Here is a 13329-nt window from a genome sequence, read left to right on the forward strand (position 1 = left end):
GGTTTTCTTCAATTTTATTGAGTCTGAATATGGACTATACTTCTGCATCATTAACAATGGTCAATGCGTGTTTTAGCCTGTAACTGTAATTTAAGATTTACCTCTGAAATTTTGGTGAAAATTTTAAATTCATTATATTAATATAGTCAGCTTTTTGTGTTTGTGTGTGTGTGTGTGTGTGTGTGTGTGCGTGCGTGTGTGTATATGCGTGTGTGTGTGTGTGTGTGTGTGTGTGTGTGTATCAGAAAGCGTGGTGGTTTTGGTGCCTCCTGTGACCCCTGTGTTTGAAGGAGAGACGGTCGCGTTGCGCTGTGTGGTTTACGGAATCAGACAAACTGATCAGGTGACGTTTTATAAGAACAATAACGAGCTTGTCACGAGTAAAGATCCAAAGTTCACTATCTCCAACGTGACCCAGGGGAATGAGGGTGACTACAGCTGCAAAGTTGACTACACCAACAAATCTGACCCTCAGCCTCTTCGAGTTATAGGTACTACACGCTCTCTCTCTCTCTCTCTGTGTATGTGTGTATGTTCTAACATGAGGTTTGCATTAATAAGCAAGAGATCTCTAACCTGACCTCCTCTCTCTCTCTCTCTCTCTCTCTCTCTCTCTTTCCCTGTGTGTGTGTGTGTGGGTGAGTGTGTGTCTGTGTGTGTGTGTGTGTGTGTGTGTGTGTATGTGTGTGTGTGTGTGTGTCTGTGTGTGTGTGTGTGTCTGTGTGTGTGTGTGTGTGTGTGTGTGTGTTTCTGTGTGTGTGTGTGTGTGTGTTCAGGTTCTCGTCCTCCTCGTGCATCTCTTTCAGTATCGAGTAATCAGCTGACCTGTTCATGCCCCTGGTGTCCAGAGAAAGTCCAGTTCCACTGGTATGAGCATGGAGAAAAACTCCCGTCCAGTCCGCCAGGCAAGACCATGACAGTCACAGATGAGAAAAAAGAATACACATGTCGAGCAGTTTGGGACGATGGAATGTCTCTCATGAGTCAATATAGTGCAGGTAAATCATACAAGATTTTATTATTACAGTTATATTATCCAGGTAATCAAACATGGACAATAATTTTGTCCATGACATTTTTTTCAGTGTCATTCTGGTTTGACCAGCTATACTGTTACAAAAAAAGAGAGACAGGGGAAAAAGAGAGAGAAATTATTCCATGGTGTAAAATATGGTGTCAGAGGAGAAACAAGGTTTTTGGGAACTCAGTGTGTGAACACCAAATGTTTAATCTGATCAAGACACCATGAGCATCAGATCTGAACTCTACCCCCCCAGCCCCCTTCTCTGACCTTTGATTGGCCCAGATTTCTCTCTGACCTCTGATTGGCCAAAATCACAACCCCACCCCTCTGTTTTTGTGTTAAAAATGTAATGCCATTTGCTGGAGGTATAAGTCTGCAGTGGACTTTATAACATGTTAATATGTTATAAATATCATATGTAGTATTTCATACATAAGTCAAATGCTTTATAACTCTCTCTCTCTCTCTCTCTCAGCTGGCTTGGGACCAGAGCGTGGATTTAACATTATGGTGCTGGCCGTTGTTCTGCTGATCTTGGGCTGATCGTTACCGTGGTGACTTGCTGGTGTCAGTGGAGAGTGGGGGATGAGTGTGAGAGGAAAGGAAGGATGGACAGAGAAAAAAAAGACTGAGATATGAGAGAGAAAGAGAAAAACTCAGGGAGCACAGAAGGTTTCACTGACATACGGCCACACACATACACACACACACACACACACACACACACACACACACACACACACACACACACACTCACATTCACTCATGACTGGTCATCACCCTATCAATCATTCGCACAGGTATATAGACACAAATACAGACAGAAGTATAACTATACACATACAATTATAATATAGGAATAATTATGGAAGAATATTACTGTAAATCTCATTAAATGGGTCATTATTGGAAAACACACTTCACAATAGAGTTCTGTTACGTCATTAGGGATAATTGAATAAATCGTGCAAATTATTTTTAAAACTATGTTTATATCATAACAGCATATTTAACAGGCGCACACATACACAGATGCTGTAAACTGTGCAGGTTAATGAGTAAAACTTCTTGCAGTAAAATGTTTACGGAATAAGTTTAGTGATAAAATGAAATGTTTAAGGAATAAGTTTAGTGATAAAATAAAATGTTAAGAAATAAGTTTAATGTAAATGAAATATTAAGGAACAGGTTTTACTGCAGCAACAGGCTGACAGAGTTAAACACGGAGCGTTGAGTCATCGATACACAAAACTGAGATGAAAGAAAATCTAAATAAAAATGCATGTTTTAAGAAGATGAATGAACAAGGAAAAATAAACAAATAAAGAAATGACTAAAGGTAGAATGAAAATCTGCCATGTGTGTATTTCAGAGGGGATGAGAAAACCTACCTGCACAGGTACAGGCTGCTCTGCCTCAGTACTCACTATGTCACACACACACACATACACACACACACACACACACACACACACACATACACACACACGTACACACACACACACACACACACACACACACACACACACACACACACACACACACGCACACACACACACACAGAGGTAAGGCGTGTCTGGATCATTCCCAGGTGCAGTGGACTTTTACTTCCAGAGAACTTACAAAAGAACTTTTTTGAGACATTTATTCTCTGCATTTCATGCTTGGTGCATATACATGCTTCAGGGGTTCATCATTTCATTATAGCAAAAGGAAATGAGATTTCATCAGAAGGTTGTTTTCTCATTATATTATTCCATCTGTTCTCTCTTTAAAATGCTATGTTACAGGATAACTCACTCTAGTCTCTGTTATTAAAAATCAGTTTGAGACTCCAGGACTGCATCTATGGAACCTTAATAAAGAGATATATACATCTCTCATACACCTCTCTCTCTCTTTCTCCATATACGTATGCATACATACACGCACACACGCACACACACACACATATGTATATGTATGTTTATATATACATATATATAAAATCATGTTTGGTACTGTTATTTGGTACTGAAAAAATCAAACAAAAAACAAATGAATTATTTTAAATTTTAGATTCTTTATTGATCCCCAAGGGGGAAATTAGGAATCTGCATTTAATCCATCTGGTAGTGAACAGACAGACACACACTATAAGCAGTGAGCACTCTCTCTCTGTCTCTCTCTGTCTCTGTATCTCAGTAATACTGATCCTGGCTCTTAGGGGTAAACAGTTTGTCCCAGAAATTTTGTATACTCTGTCCTGGTCAAATGTTGGAATAAAGTCTACATGGACTATGTCATAGCTAAAAACAGATGGCTGCCATCAGCCAATCAACTTTCAGCACTAGCTTTGTGATGTCATATCGTGAAAGTTTGCAGAGTTTGCAAAGTTTGTCTAATAGCCATTCATATAAAAACTGGTCCATTTGTCCTGATGATGGCGCTACAGTACAAAGTGAAAAACGTGCTGCTTTAGTAGGTCTTAACTTTTCATGTCTTTGCTCTGGATACATGACACTACCAGACTAAATAGTAATTGTTTCATTTGTTTAATAGACATTATGGGGAATAATAAGTAAAACATTTGCTTTTTGACACATATGAGTTGTTTCATAATGTTAAGTCTTGTGGTTGTTGGTAACATACCAACTTTTCATTGTGGAATTTTATATAACTTTTCACACTTATCTGCTTGGACCCCATAATCGCTGCTTGCGGTTATTTTTTTTATTTTTTATTTTTTTATTTTTGCTTGTTAGTTTGATATCTGTAGGGCATTACTGAGAGAAAACAGGTGTGATGTGGGACCTGTGATTTTTGCTGAGTGTGAAAGACAATGTGTAAGAGTAAAGTCATTCTGTTCATTAATCCTTTGGCCATTAGCACAGTGGTCTGAAATGAGAGAGAGAGAGAGAGAGAGAGAAAGAGAGAGAGAAAGAAAGAGAGAGGGAGAGAGAGAGAGAGAGAGAGAGAGAGAGAGAGAGAGAGAGAGAGAGAGAGAGAGAGAGAGAGAGAGAGGGACTCTCAAGAACTCACAAATATATCTCACACAAACCCTTGTGTTTGTGTGTTTGGTCACGCGCACACACACATGCAAAATATATACTCCTGCATTGTTTGTGTGTGTGTGTGCATGTTATGTTTTTGTGTGTGTGTGTGTGTGTGTGTGTTTCATATATAGACACATCACTAGTTGTAAGCACCCTCCACCCCTCTGGCTGCTCCTTCATGCTTTGAGAAAGCACACACGTCTGTTGCGTTTGGAGGCAAAGTCGGTTGGGGTGGACGGAAGATGTAGCCACTGTGCATATGCACCCTAAAATGGGTCAACAAAAAAAAAAAATACATACATACATCAACATTGATACAGACAATGATACTCTGTGCAACAGACTTTGACCACTATTGCCTTTGAAGGTACAAAGGAGGACCTTAAGAAGATTTCCTTGATGAGTAATTTCATAAGTTCATTAACAATTGTTACACTACAAGGCAAATCAGTATGTGATTGTCAGGCGTGGACGGGTCAAATAGGACAAGGTCAAACAGGAAAAAAACCTAAATCTGGTCTTGACTTACCCGGGGTTCTTCAGCAACCAGAACTCACTGGAGTTGTTTATCTCAATGGTACAGTTACGGAAGGTGTCAATAGCAGCTGCAACAGTTTCAGCAAGGATACTCATAGTTGAAAGGGCTTCTTTTTCTCTCTCTCGCTGCAATAATAGCACACACACACACACACACACACACACACACACACACACACACACACACAGATCTTTTGCATTGTGCAGATTAAATAAAATATTTAAAGAAACAGCTATGTGTGTAACCAGCTGACACAGTTACATCATGTTACATCACACCTCTCACTGAGTCACTATAAAACTATGAAAAGGAAAAGTAAATGAAAACATTTGGTTGACTAGAAACAAATGTTCTGAAAAATCATTGAGTCCTACATGCTGTAGGGTCAGAAAACTTATCTCCTCACACCAAGGTTTGTCTGCATATGGTTTCACCACTGGACATACATTTAGACAATTTTAACTTAAGACCCAGCTAAGCCACTCCACACTCCCACACACATTCACACATGCACGTACATGTACGATCTCTGTGATAATGATGGCATGTCCTTCCAGGTCTCAGAACTTTTTGAGTGCTACTTTCTCTCTCTCTCTGTCTCTCTGTATCTCAGTTATGCTGGTGCTGGCTCATAGAGGTAAACAGTTTGTCCCAGACCTCCACCCTTACGCTGTATGTGCTGTTCCATGAGAAGAATCAATGGTGTAATGGCCAGATGGCCGTCATGCTCTCTGTCCCTTATCACTGCAAAGTCTATGAGAACTGGCTGAGGGGATTTGTGAGTGGAATTTTGTGTAAACCTCTGTGTTTTGTCTTTGGATTGGTGAAGCAGTAAATCCTACTGAAGTTGTCTGTCTCCATTGTGCAGTTATGAAGACACATCATGGAAACTGAGACATATTCAGCCTGTGCACTCATCGGTACTGGTTCATTCATCTCTGTCTCTCTTTCTCTGACTAGAAACTTTGGAGAATACGAGAAGGAGAGGGACATGCACATACATGCATGAACACGCACACACACACACACACGTACAGACAGAGAGGACAGAGAGAGAGAGAGAGAGAGAGAGAGAGAGCTCCTAGCTGATCATCAGCATTAAAGAGAGTGTGAACTGTGGTTATATAAGTTTAATTATGCCAATTTAAAATATATCAATACAGATAAACCTTATGAAAAAAAAATAAACTACATGTTGGAAAATCACAAAAGCATGGAAGGTGAATGTAATTTCATTTCCATGTCATGGGATGGGATTGATGTTCAACACATACAGCATGATCCAGCATTGACTGTCAGAGTGTCTGCATAACAGAGACAGACATACAACTTACAAATACATAAAACCCATATGGGTCTCCACTCAATCTTCAACATCAGTAGTGTTAGAAGGTGCTTGTCTTATTATTATTATATGACTGATCACCAGTAGGCTACAGTAGAGTGGACTTCACTACAGCTCTTCAGTCAAGAAATTTGATCTTCTTCACATCTTTTCTTAAAATGCTCATATTTCAACCTAGAAACATTTGACAAATATATGAAATATTTCAACCTGAACCTTTCATAAAATTGAAATCGTTTGATAAACATTTTTAACATTTCAACTAGAAAAACATGTGTCAAATATGTTCTGTTCTGTTATTTTCATTTTTAATTTTAGCATCCCTCACATATTATATTCAGTCTGTCACAGGATAACAAATACAATCTAATCCACCAAATCAGTACTAATCTTGTTTATCATAAATCTCCATCTTAATCACGGTTCTTCCCCCACTGCCCATGCTGGCCATGATCTCCACTGTATCTTCTGTAAACACCATTCCAGACTCCCTAGCTTTAATGCGTTTGAAGTCACCATTCTCGTCATAATACATGTGTTTGAACAATTTTTCATTGCATTTCCGGGTTTTGTTGAAGACACCCACTGCCAGCCAGTTTTCATAGAGGTTGTAGTCAAATGGAACGGAGAACATGATGGCTAACACTTTTTCACCATGCTGAGTCTCCACATGGGACAGCTCATATGTCAGCACACCAACCGCTCCTCTGAAACCCAGTCCTGTCTTGGCAAAGGCACACACGTCTGTTTTGTTTGGCTGTATTGTTGGTTGAGGAGGGCGGAAGACATAGCCACTGATCATGTGTGTCCTATAAAAATGAATTAAATTTAAAATAAAACATTATTGTTGTCATGGGAATGTGATATGATGGGAAAAAATATGAAATGAGCACAAGACATAAGGACCACGTGTTGACTAGAGTGACAGTGAGAACTGTGCTAATGTGATCATTGTAGTCAGTATAAAGTGTTCAGTTATTGACTATAAAAACTAAGTCTACTGGTTTAAAAGACCTTAAAAAGAATCAAAGAATGCTGGATAAGCAGTGTGAGTGGTATTGTGTTTAAACCTCAGAATTTGCAGTACTCTAAGTACTAAATGGTTGGCCATGAAAAATAAGTCCATTTGCCTAAAATCGCTTGAAATTAACTAAAGATCACTGTTAGAGAATCTGTCAAATGGAAGATTCTTGGGTGAATAATTTTACATCAATAATAATAACATGAACAAACGTTCCAACGAAACCTATGGCACCCTGAAACATGGATGAGTAGTTTGAGTAGTGCTGTTTTTAAATCTCAGAATTTTGTCTTACTTTGGGTTGGTGAGACAGTAAATCCTACTGATGTTGTTTATCTCCATCGTGCAGCTACGAAAACTATTTATTGAAGCTGAAACAGTTTCAGCTTGTGCACTCATGGTTACTGGTTTAGAGAGGGCTCTGTCTCTCTTTCTCTGAATGGAAACTCTGGAGAATGTAAGACAGAGAGGGACATGCACATACATGCATGCACATACACATACACAGACACACACACACACACATACACACAGACACATAAACAGACACACACACACACACACACACACATACACACACACAGTAACAGATAGAGAGAATTTTAATTGTACAGATTCAGTACTTTCCATCGAGTCAAACGTTGAAGGAATCAGTCTAACTCAGATTATAGAGTTATTACTGTAAGACAAGATTGTATACATAATCAGAAAATTATGCTTGTTTGATTTTCAGCAGATATGAAACACATAGGAAAACATTCCCATTATATGTGTTCTTCAGTGAGAGGATATCAAAGAACTTACCGGACACGAATCGCTCTGCTTCTGTTTGACACACTCACACTTTGCTTTAGAGCATTTCCTTATAGATAACCCAATCAAGCTGCTTGATGCTTGAGCATATACACGAACACACACACACACACACAGACACACACACACACACACACACACACACACACAAACACTTTCAGTTATAGATATTATCCACTGCATACATTATTATAGGAATCAGTCCAAATGTATATTAGGTGGTAATTAAGGCAACATTGTGTAAAGATGAGAAAAATAAACTTTTGTATTTCCAGCATACATGAGAGACATAAAAAAGACAGCCACTTGTTATGTGTCCCTCAGTGAGAGAAGATAAAAAAACTTACCTGAGACATATCTTATGCGACTCTCTCTTTAACACACACACACACACACTGAGAGCATGCCCTTATATGTGACTAAACGGAGATGCCTGGCCCTCCTACCTAGAGACACAGAAACAGGCAGCTAAGGTGTGTCCTGTGTCTAAAACATTTTTGGTTCTTACTGATGCACATGACAGGTGGAGACCATCAAACCATCAAAACTAGATTTTCTGACACATTTGTCCTACTCATCAGTCTTGACCTGTAGTTTTTTTTTAAAGCCCAGAAAAATTAACTATTCACACGTGTTGGCTGTCTCTGTTGTCTAACATCATGGAATGTAAATAAACACACAAAGGATATCTTAAATATAGATAGCCTCACCAAACTAGTCGTTCCAAATCAACATTTTTTTTGTCCTTCCTCTTTCTTTCTTTCTTTCTTTCTTTCTTTCTTTCTTTTTTTGGTTGGCCACCTTGGGTTCTTAGGGCAAGTCAAGTGTGATATTGTGTTTGTTTTTACAATCCAAACCTTCTTACTATCAGACATAGGAATTTATCATATAGAGGATTTTCTGACACATCTGTCGGAAAATTTCATTTCATTTCTTTACAGATCATTAATTTCTTACAGATAGCTGGCCTCTGTAGGCCAAATATTCCCAAGAAGTTTTAAAGGCATTGAAATGAACAGGTGTCTGAGACTGTTTACTCTACCTTTTAAAAATGGCACAATAACATACATTTTTTAAAATAAAATTGAAACTGTTATATGTGTGTATGCTTACTTGTAAAGTTGAGACTGCTATGTGAATGTATGTTTTCTTGTAAAGTTGAAACTGTTATGTGAATGTATGTTTTCTTGTAAAGTTGAAACTGTTATGTGAATGCATGTTTTCTGATAATGTTAGAGCTACTAATTGAATATATGTTGGATTGTAAACAAGCTTATTTCTGTTTTCTGGTGAAGAGGTTTTCTCTGATGATAAAACTAACATAAAAACTAATGAATGTGAAGAGAAAGACATGATAAGCCATTCAGAAGAGGAGTATGGTGACATCCTGAAAGTGAGAGAAAATTCATTTTAGAGATATGTTTCGTCTGTTAGATAGCTGTCTGGATTTCTGTGAGTGCTGTTTTTATTTATTTATTTATTTAAAAGATGATGTACTTTTTTTAACGTATAAAATGTAATTATGTAACATAATGTGGTAAATGCTTTGGAAGTACAAGCTGAGTATGAATGTGACAGAGTGAATGATGTACATAAGTAATGTAGTTCAGTGAAGCATGAAATACTTAACATGTCAGCACATGGTGTTATTCCGTGTATTTACAGCCCAAAATAAGAGTGAATACGACGTGAATGGAAATGTAAATGTAACAGTTCTGCCCGTAAATGGAAAAAAAAAAAAAGATTTCAAATGAGAAAACAGGGAGGATCATTAAAGGGAATCAACAGACTGTTAAATAAATGAATGTGTGTTTCTGTATGTCACATACTACAGTTTCAGTTTCAGTTATCCTGCCATAGACACACTGTCTGGGACCAGTGATATAGGAACAACATTATGCACAAATGAAACACAACTCTGGTGTTCTTTCACCACAGCAACCATAATCCTTTAATAGGGAGATTTTGAGACTTGACATTTCATTTGTCTTTTTCTGTGTGAGAACTGTTTTGTTTTCATTCTCAGAATACAATGTGGAAATACTACCAAGATCCATTAACATCCATCAAGTTTGTGTTTTCTTTCTTTGACTACATTGCACATTTTAAAATGACATGAACTCAATACAAAAACATTAGTAAATTTCATAGGGATTTCCATGTTCCTGTAGATGTTCAGTCTCTGGGGTACTGTAGTCTCCAGTGTCCCACCTGTTGCAGGTTTAGATGATGTATTTCAGGCTGCATCACATAATAGTGTTTTTTGTCTTAGTTCTTAAACATTCATGTTTATATATTTTGAGAGGTATATAACTTAGAAATAGCCCCTAACCCTGATGAAATATCCTCACATACCCCCCTTTAAATAGTTTATAAAAGAGAAATATTTGTTTGCATATTGCATATGTTCAACACTAGGTGTCAGTGTTGCATTAGTCACTGTTCAAAACCCAGCAGAACTCTGGACTTCTATGACAAGAAGTTTCTTAAAGACAGTAATTAGTTATATACTGTATTTTGATGATGTGATATATTTTCTTTCTTTACAAAAGTATTGCTTTTATATTAAAGTAAGGAACGTGTTATGGTCGTTGTTAGGGAAATGTGTAGAATCCACGAGACAAAAGCATTCAATGACTAAAAATACCAGATGATCTGATTGTATACAATTGAACCCGAGGGCCATGATCTATGACAATGAATGTGATAGAAATATTACATATACATACATCACATACCATATATAGTATACATGATAATGTATAACATGACACATTAAAGGGAAACTGGATTTTACAGAAACCCAGAAATTGTGTACATTCAGCAGCTCAGTCATCAACAGCGGTTCTGTGAGTGAGATCAAATGCAAATTGTGTGAGAGAAAGCACAACCACAAATCCCTGTGAGCCGGGATAAAATCTACCATCGTAGATTTATCTACTGCCAGTCAATGCTGGGCTACTACATAAATTAAAACCTTGGTCTAACTACGCTTATGCTTATTATCTTACATATGGTCTAGTTCCTTTGACTTTTTAAACAGATAAGAGGGTCAGGTTTTATTTGTTAATACAACACCAAACTGATTTGGGTTGTGGTTGATTTTCCCTTTTCTTAAAGCTTCTGAACAAATCTCATTTCATAAGTCAGCTCCACAGCAGACATGCTTCATGCAACACTAAACCTTTGTTGTGACTGCGTGTCAGGTGTCTATTGGCGTAATGGTGCACTACAAAATCATATAAGTACCACAGTTAGTTTGTTCAGCAGACACACAGATGTCCTGTGAATCATCTGTGGCGCATGAACTCCTCTGTGAAGGAAAGGCAGAGTCAAGAGCAAGAAGATACTGGAATGATAAGTAGGACATTTTCTTTTTCTGTCGCTGGGGATTCTCATCAAGCAGGTCATGGTCGTTTCATTAGTAGTGTAAGTCATGCTGTTGCAGTCTTGCCAGTTATATACTAATAACCTGTCATCATTTACTTGTCTCATAGGGATTCCTTTGCTGTGTGACAGTGCCTCTGTCTTGCTATGGCATGTAAGCTCTTCTACATACATAGAGGATAATAATATTTTTTACATTGTCTAATGTCAATTGAGACAGAAGTCCCTGACCTCTAACTAGGTGTGTGGTCTTTGTGTATTTATATGTGGGTATCTGCGTGGGTGTCTGATCTCTCTGGTAAGTTTATGGTACTATTGCTTAGCTGCTTCTTCCTGTTTTCATGTTGCCGCATTCGGCCTGTGTGAACAGAAAGTGTGAACAGAGTGATGTTTGGCAGAGTGAGGAGGAGAATTGTGGCCATTATAAACGACTGCATCCCTCCACACTTAACTTATTGTCTGTCCCTGCACAAAGCCTCTGTGTGCATTCTTGTAAAGAGTATATGACTTCTTGTTACCCTCTCAGTCAGGAATCATTCATTCTTTCCATTTGTGTTTTCAGTTTCACTTGTGCAGTGTCCAGAGTAAAAAATGTCAGTTTGAGCCTATATTGTTAGAGCATTTACTGATCATAGATATAGGCTATTGTGACAAGTGTTAGAATACATACAATAACATATTTCACTGTGTCTCTGATTTAATATGTCAGAGTGTGTCATATGTCAAACAACACTTATAACTGTTAACATGGTAGGCATCCTTAGCTACTATCACCTGTAAAATGGGTTGAATGGAATTTGTAGCATTTTCATTTGAGTAGCAGTTTGTTGATGCTTCATTCTGATGAACTGGATACATTTCATTTCATGCATTTATGAGTAAAAAAAATCCAGACATGAGTAAAAAGTGAAAGTGAATGACTCATGGTTCCCATTTATACCGTATGTGCTTATGTAAGATGCATACGTGATACGAATGATTATCAGTAGACTGGAGCAGTGTGGACGACAGCTCTTTGGTCACTATCAGTATTAACTACAATGTGAACTTTGCTCATTTTTCCATTAAAATACACATTTTAATATTTCGCTTTGAAATATTTTAACTGAAATAAATCTTGTGAAGAAATAAACTATGATGATGCCCTTCATGTTGGCAAAATACCTGAAGATGGTGAGTGAAGGTAATCCCATTTCTCAGAGGTTCTCAAAATGTCACTGGATGGGTTTCATATTTCACATGCTTTAGAACTTCAGCAGTGGTGTATAGTAACAATGTAGAAATATCTGCTTACTGCATTTAAGTATGTTTTAGGAATATATCTACCTTACTTGACCATAAATGTCTCTGTGAACTTTCACTTTCACTTCACTACATTTTCCAGAGCAAATGGATACTTTTACTCCAATATATTTCCACAGAGAAGTTTGCTACTTACTGTGATATTACACTTATTGCATTATTAAATCAGTGGAAAGCAACAAACATGCAATTGCACGTAGTGCATCACTCAGTGAATCATTCAGAGAAATTACATTCTGTCACAGACTTGTTTAAAGTCCTTCTGGTTACCATGATTCAGGCATGTTTCCAGATCCTGTTTACATGGGCACAGGCTCCAGTAGTGTTTAGATTTGCCTCAATAAACAAACAAACAAACAAACAAACAAACAAATAAATAAATAACTTCATTCATTCATTCATTCATCAATAATTTTGCAATTGTTCATAAAGGGACAGATTTATGGGGGTATTTAGAACAGTTAAGGTAGGTTATCACTAAAATAATGTTATGCTTGCAAAAACAAATGCACATCGTACTGTAATGTTGTGTTCAGCAAAGATTTATTGATTCATGGGTTGTTACTTTCACTCTTAATTGAGTCATTTCCAGGCATCTTTACTTTTATTCAAATATGGCTATTGGGTGCTGTATACAACATTTCTGATGGTGCCATTTTTTAAAAGAAGGAAATTGTACTCTTTCTTTTTGTTATGCATCTACTTCCTTATTTGGACACATTTTAATTGCTGACTTTTTATTTGCTGATGGTACCTTTCTGAATGAACCGTCCTGTGTGATTTAAATGGCTAAACTAACTTTATTGTTTGTTTGTGATGTTGTCTCTGCTATGCTGCCAAACGAGTTGCCTATTTTTGGAGCAA

The 13329-nt window shown here is 37.5% G+C and overlaps 1 protein-coding gene across 1 annotated transcript in view; it reads left to right on the forward strand.

Annotated features, from left to right (window-relative positions):
- The window catches only part of LOC115808809 (uncharacterized), a 7569-nt gene extending 6002 nt beyond the window's left edge, over positions 1–1567 (forward strand). Inside the window, exons 5-7 of the mRNA XM_030770296.1 lie at positions 291–491; positions 807–998; positions 1500–1567. Of these exons, the coding sequence (XP_030626156.1) occupies positions 291–491; positions 807–998; positions 1500–1567 (461 nt within the window). The remainder of the gene's footprint in view (positions 1–290; positions 492–806; positions 999–1499) is intronic.
- The last annotated feature ends 11762 nt before the right edge of the window (positions 1568–13329 follow it).

This window comes from Chanos chanos, chromosome 3 (assembly GCF_902362185.1).
Source record: "Chanos chanos chromosome 3, fChaCha1.1, whole genome shotgun sequence".
NCBI lineage: Eukaryota > Metazoa > Chordata > Actinopteri > Gonorynchiformes > Chanidae > Chanos > Chanos chanos.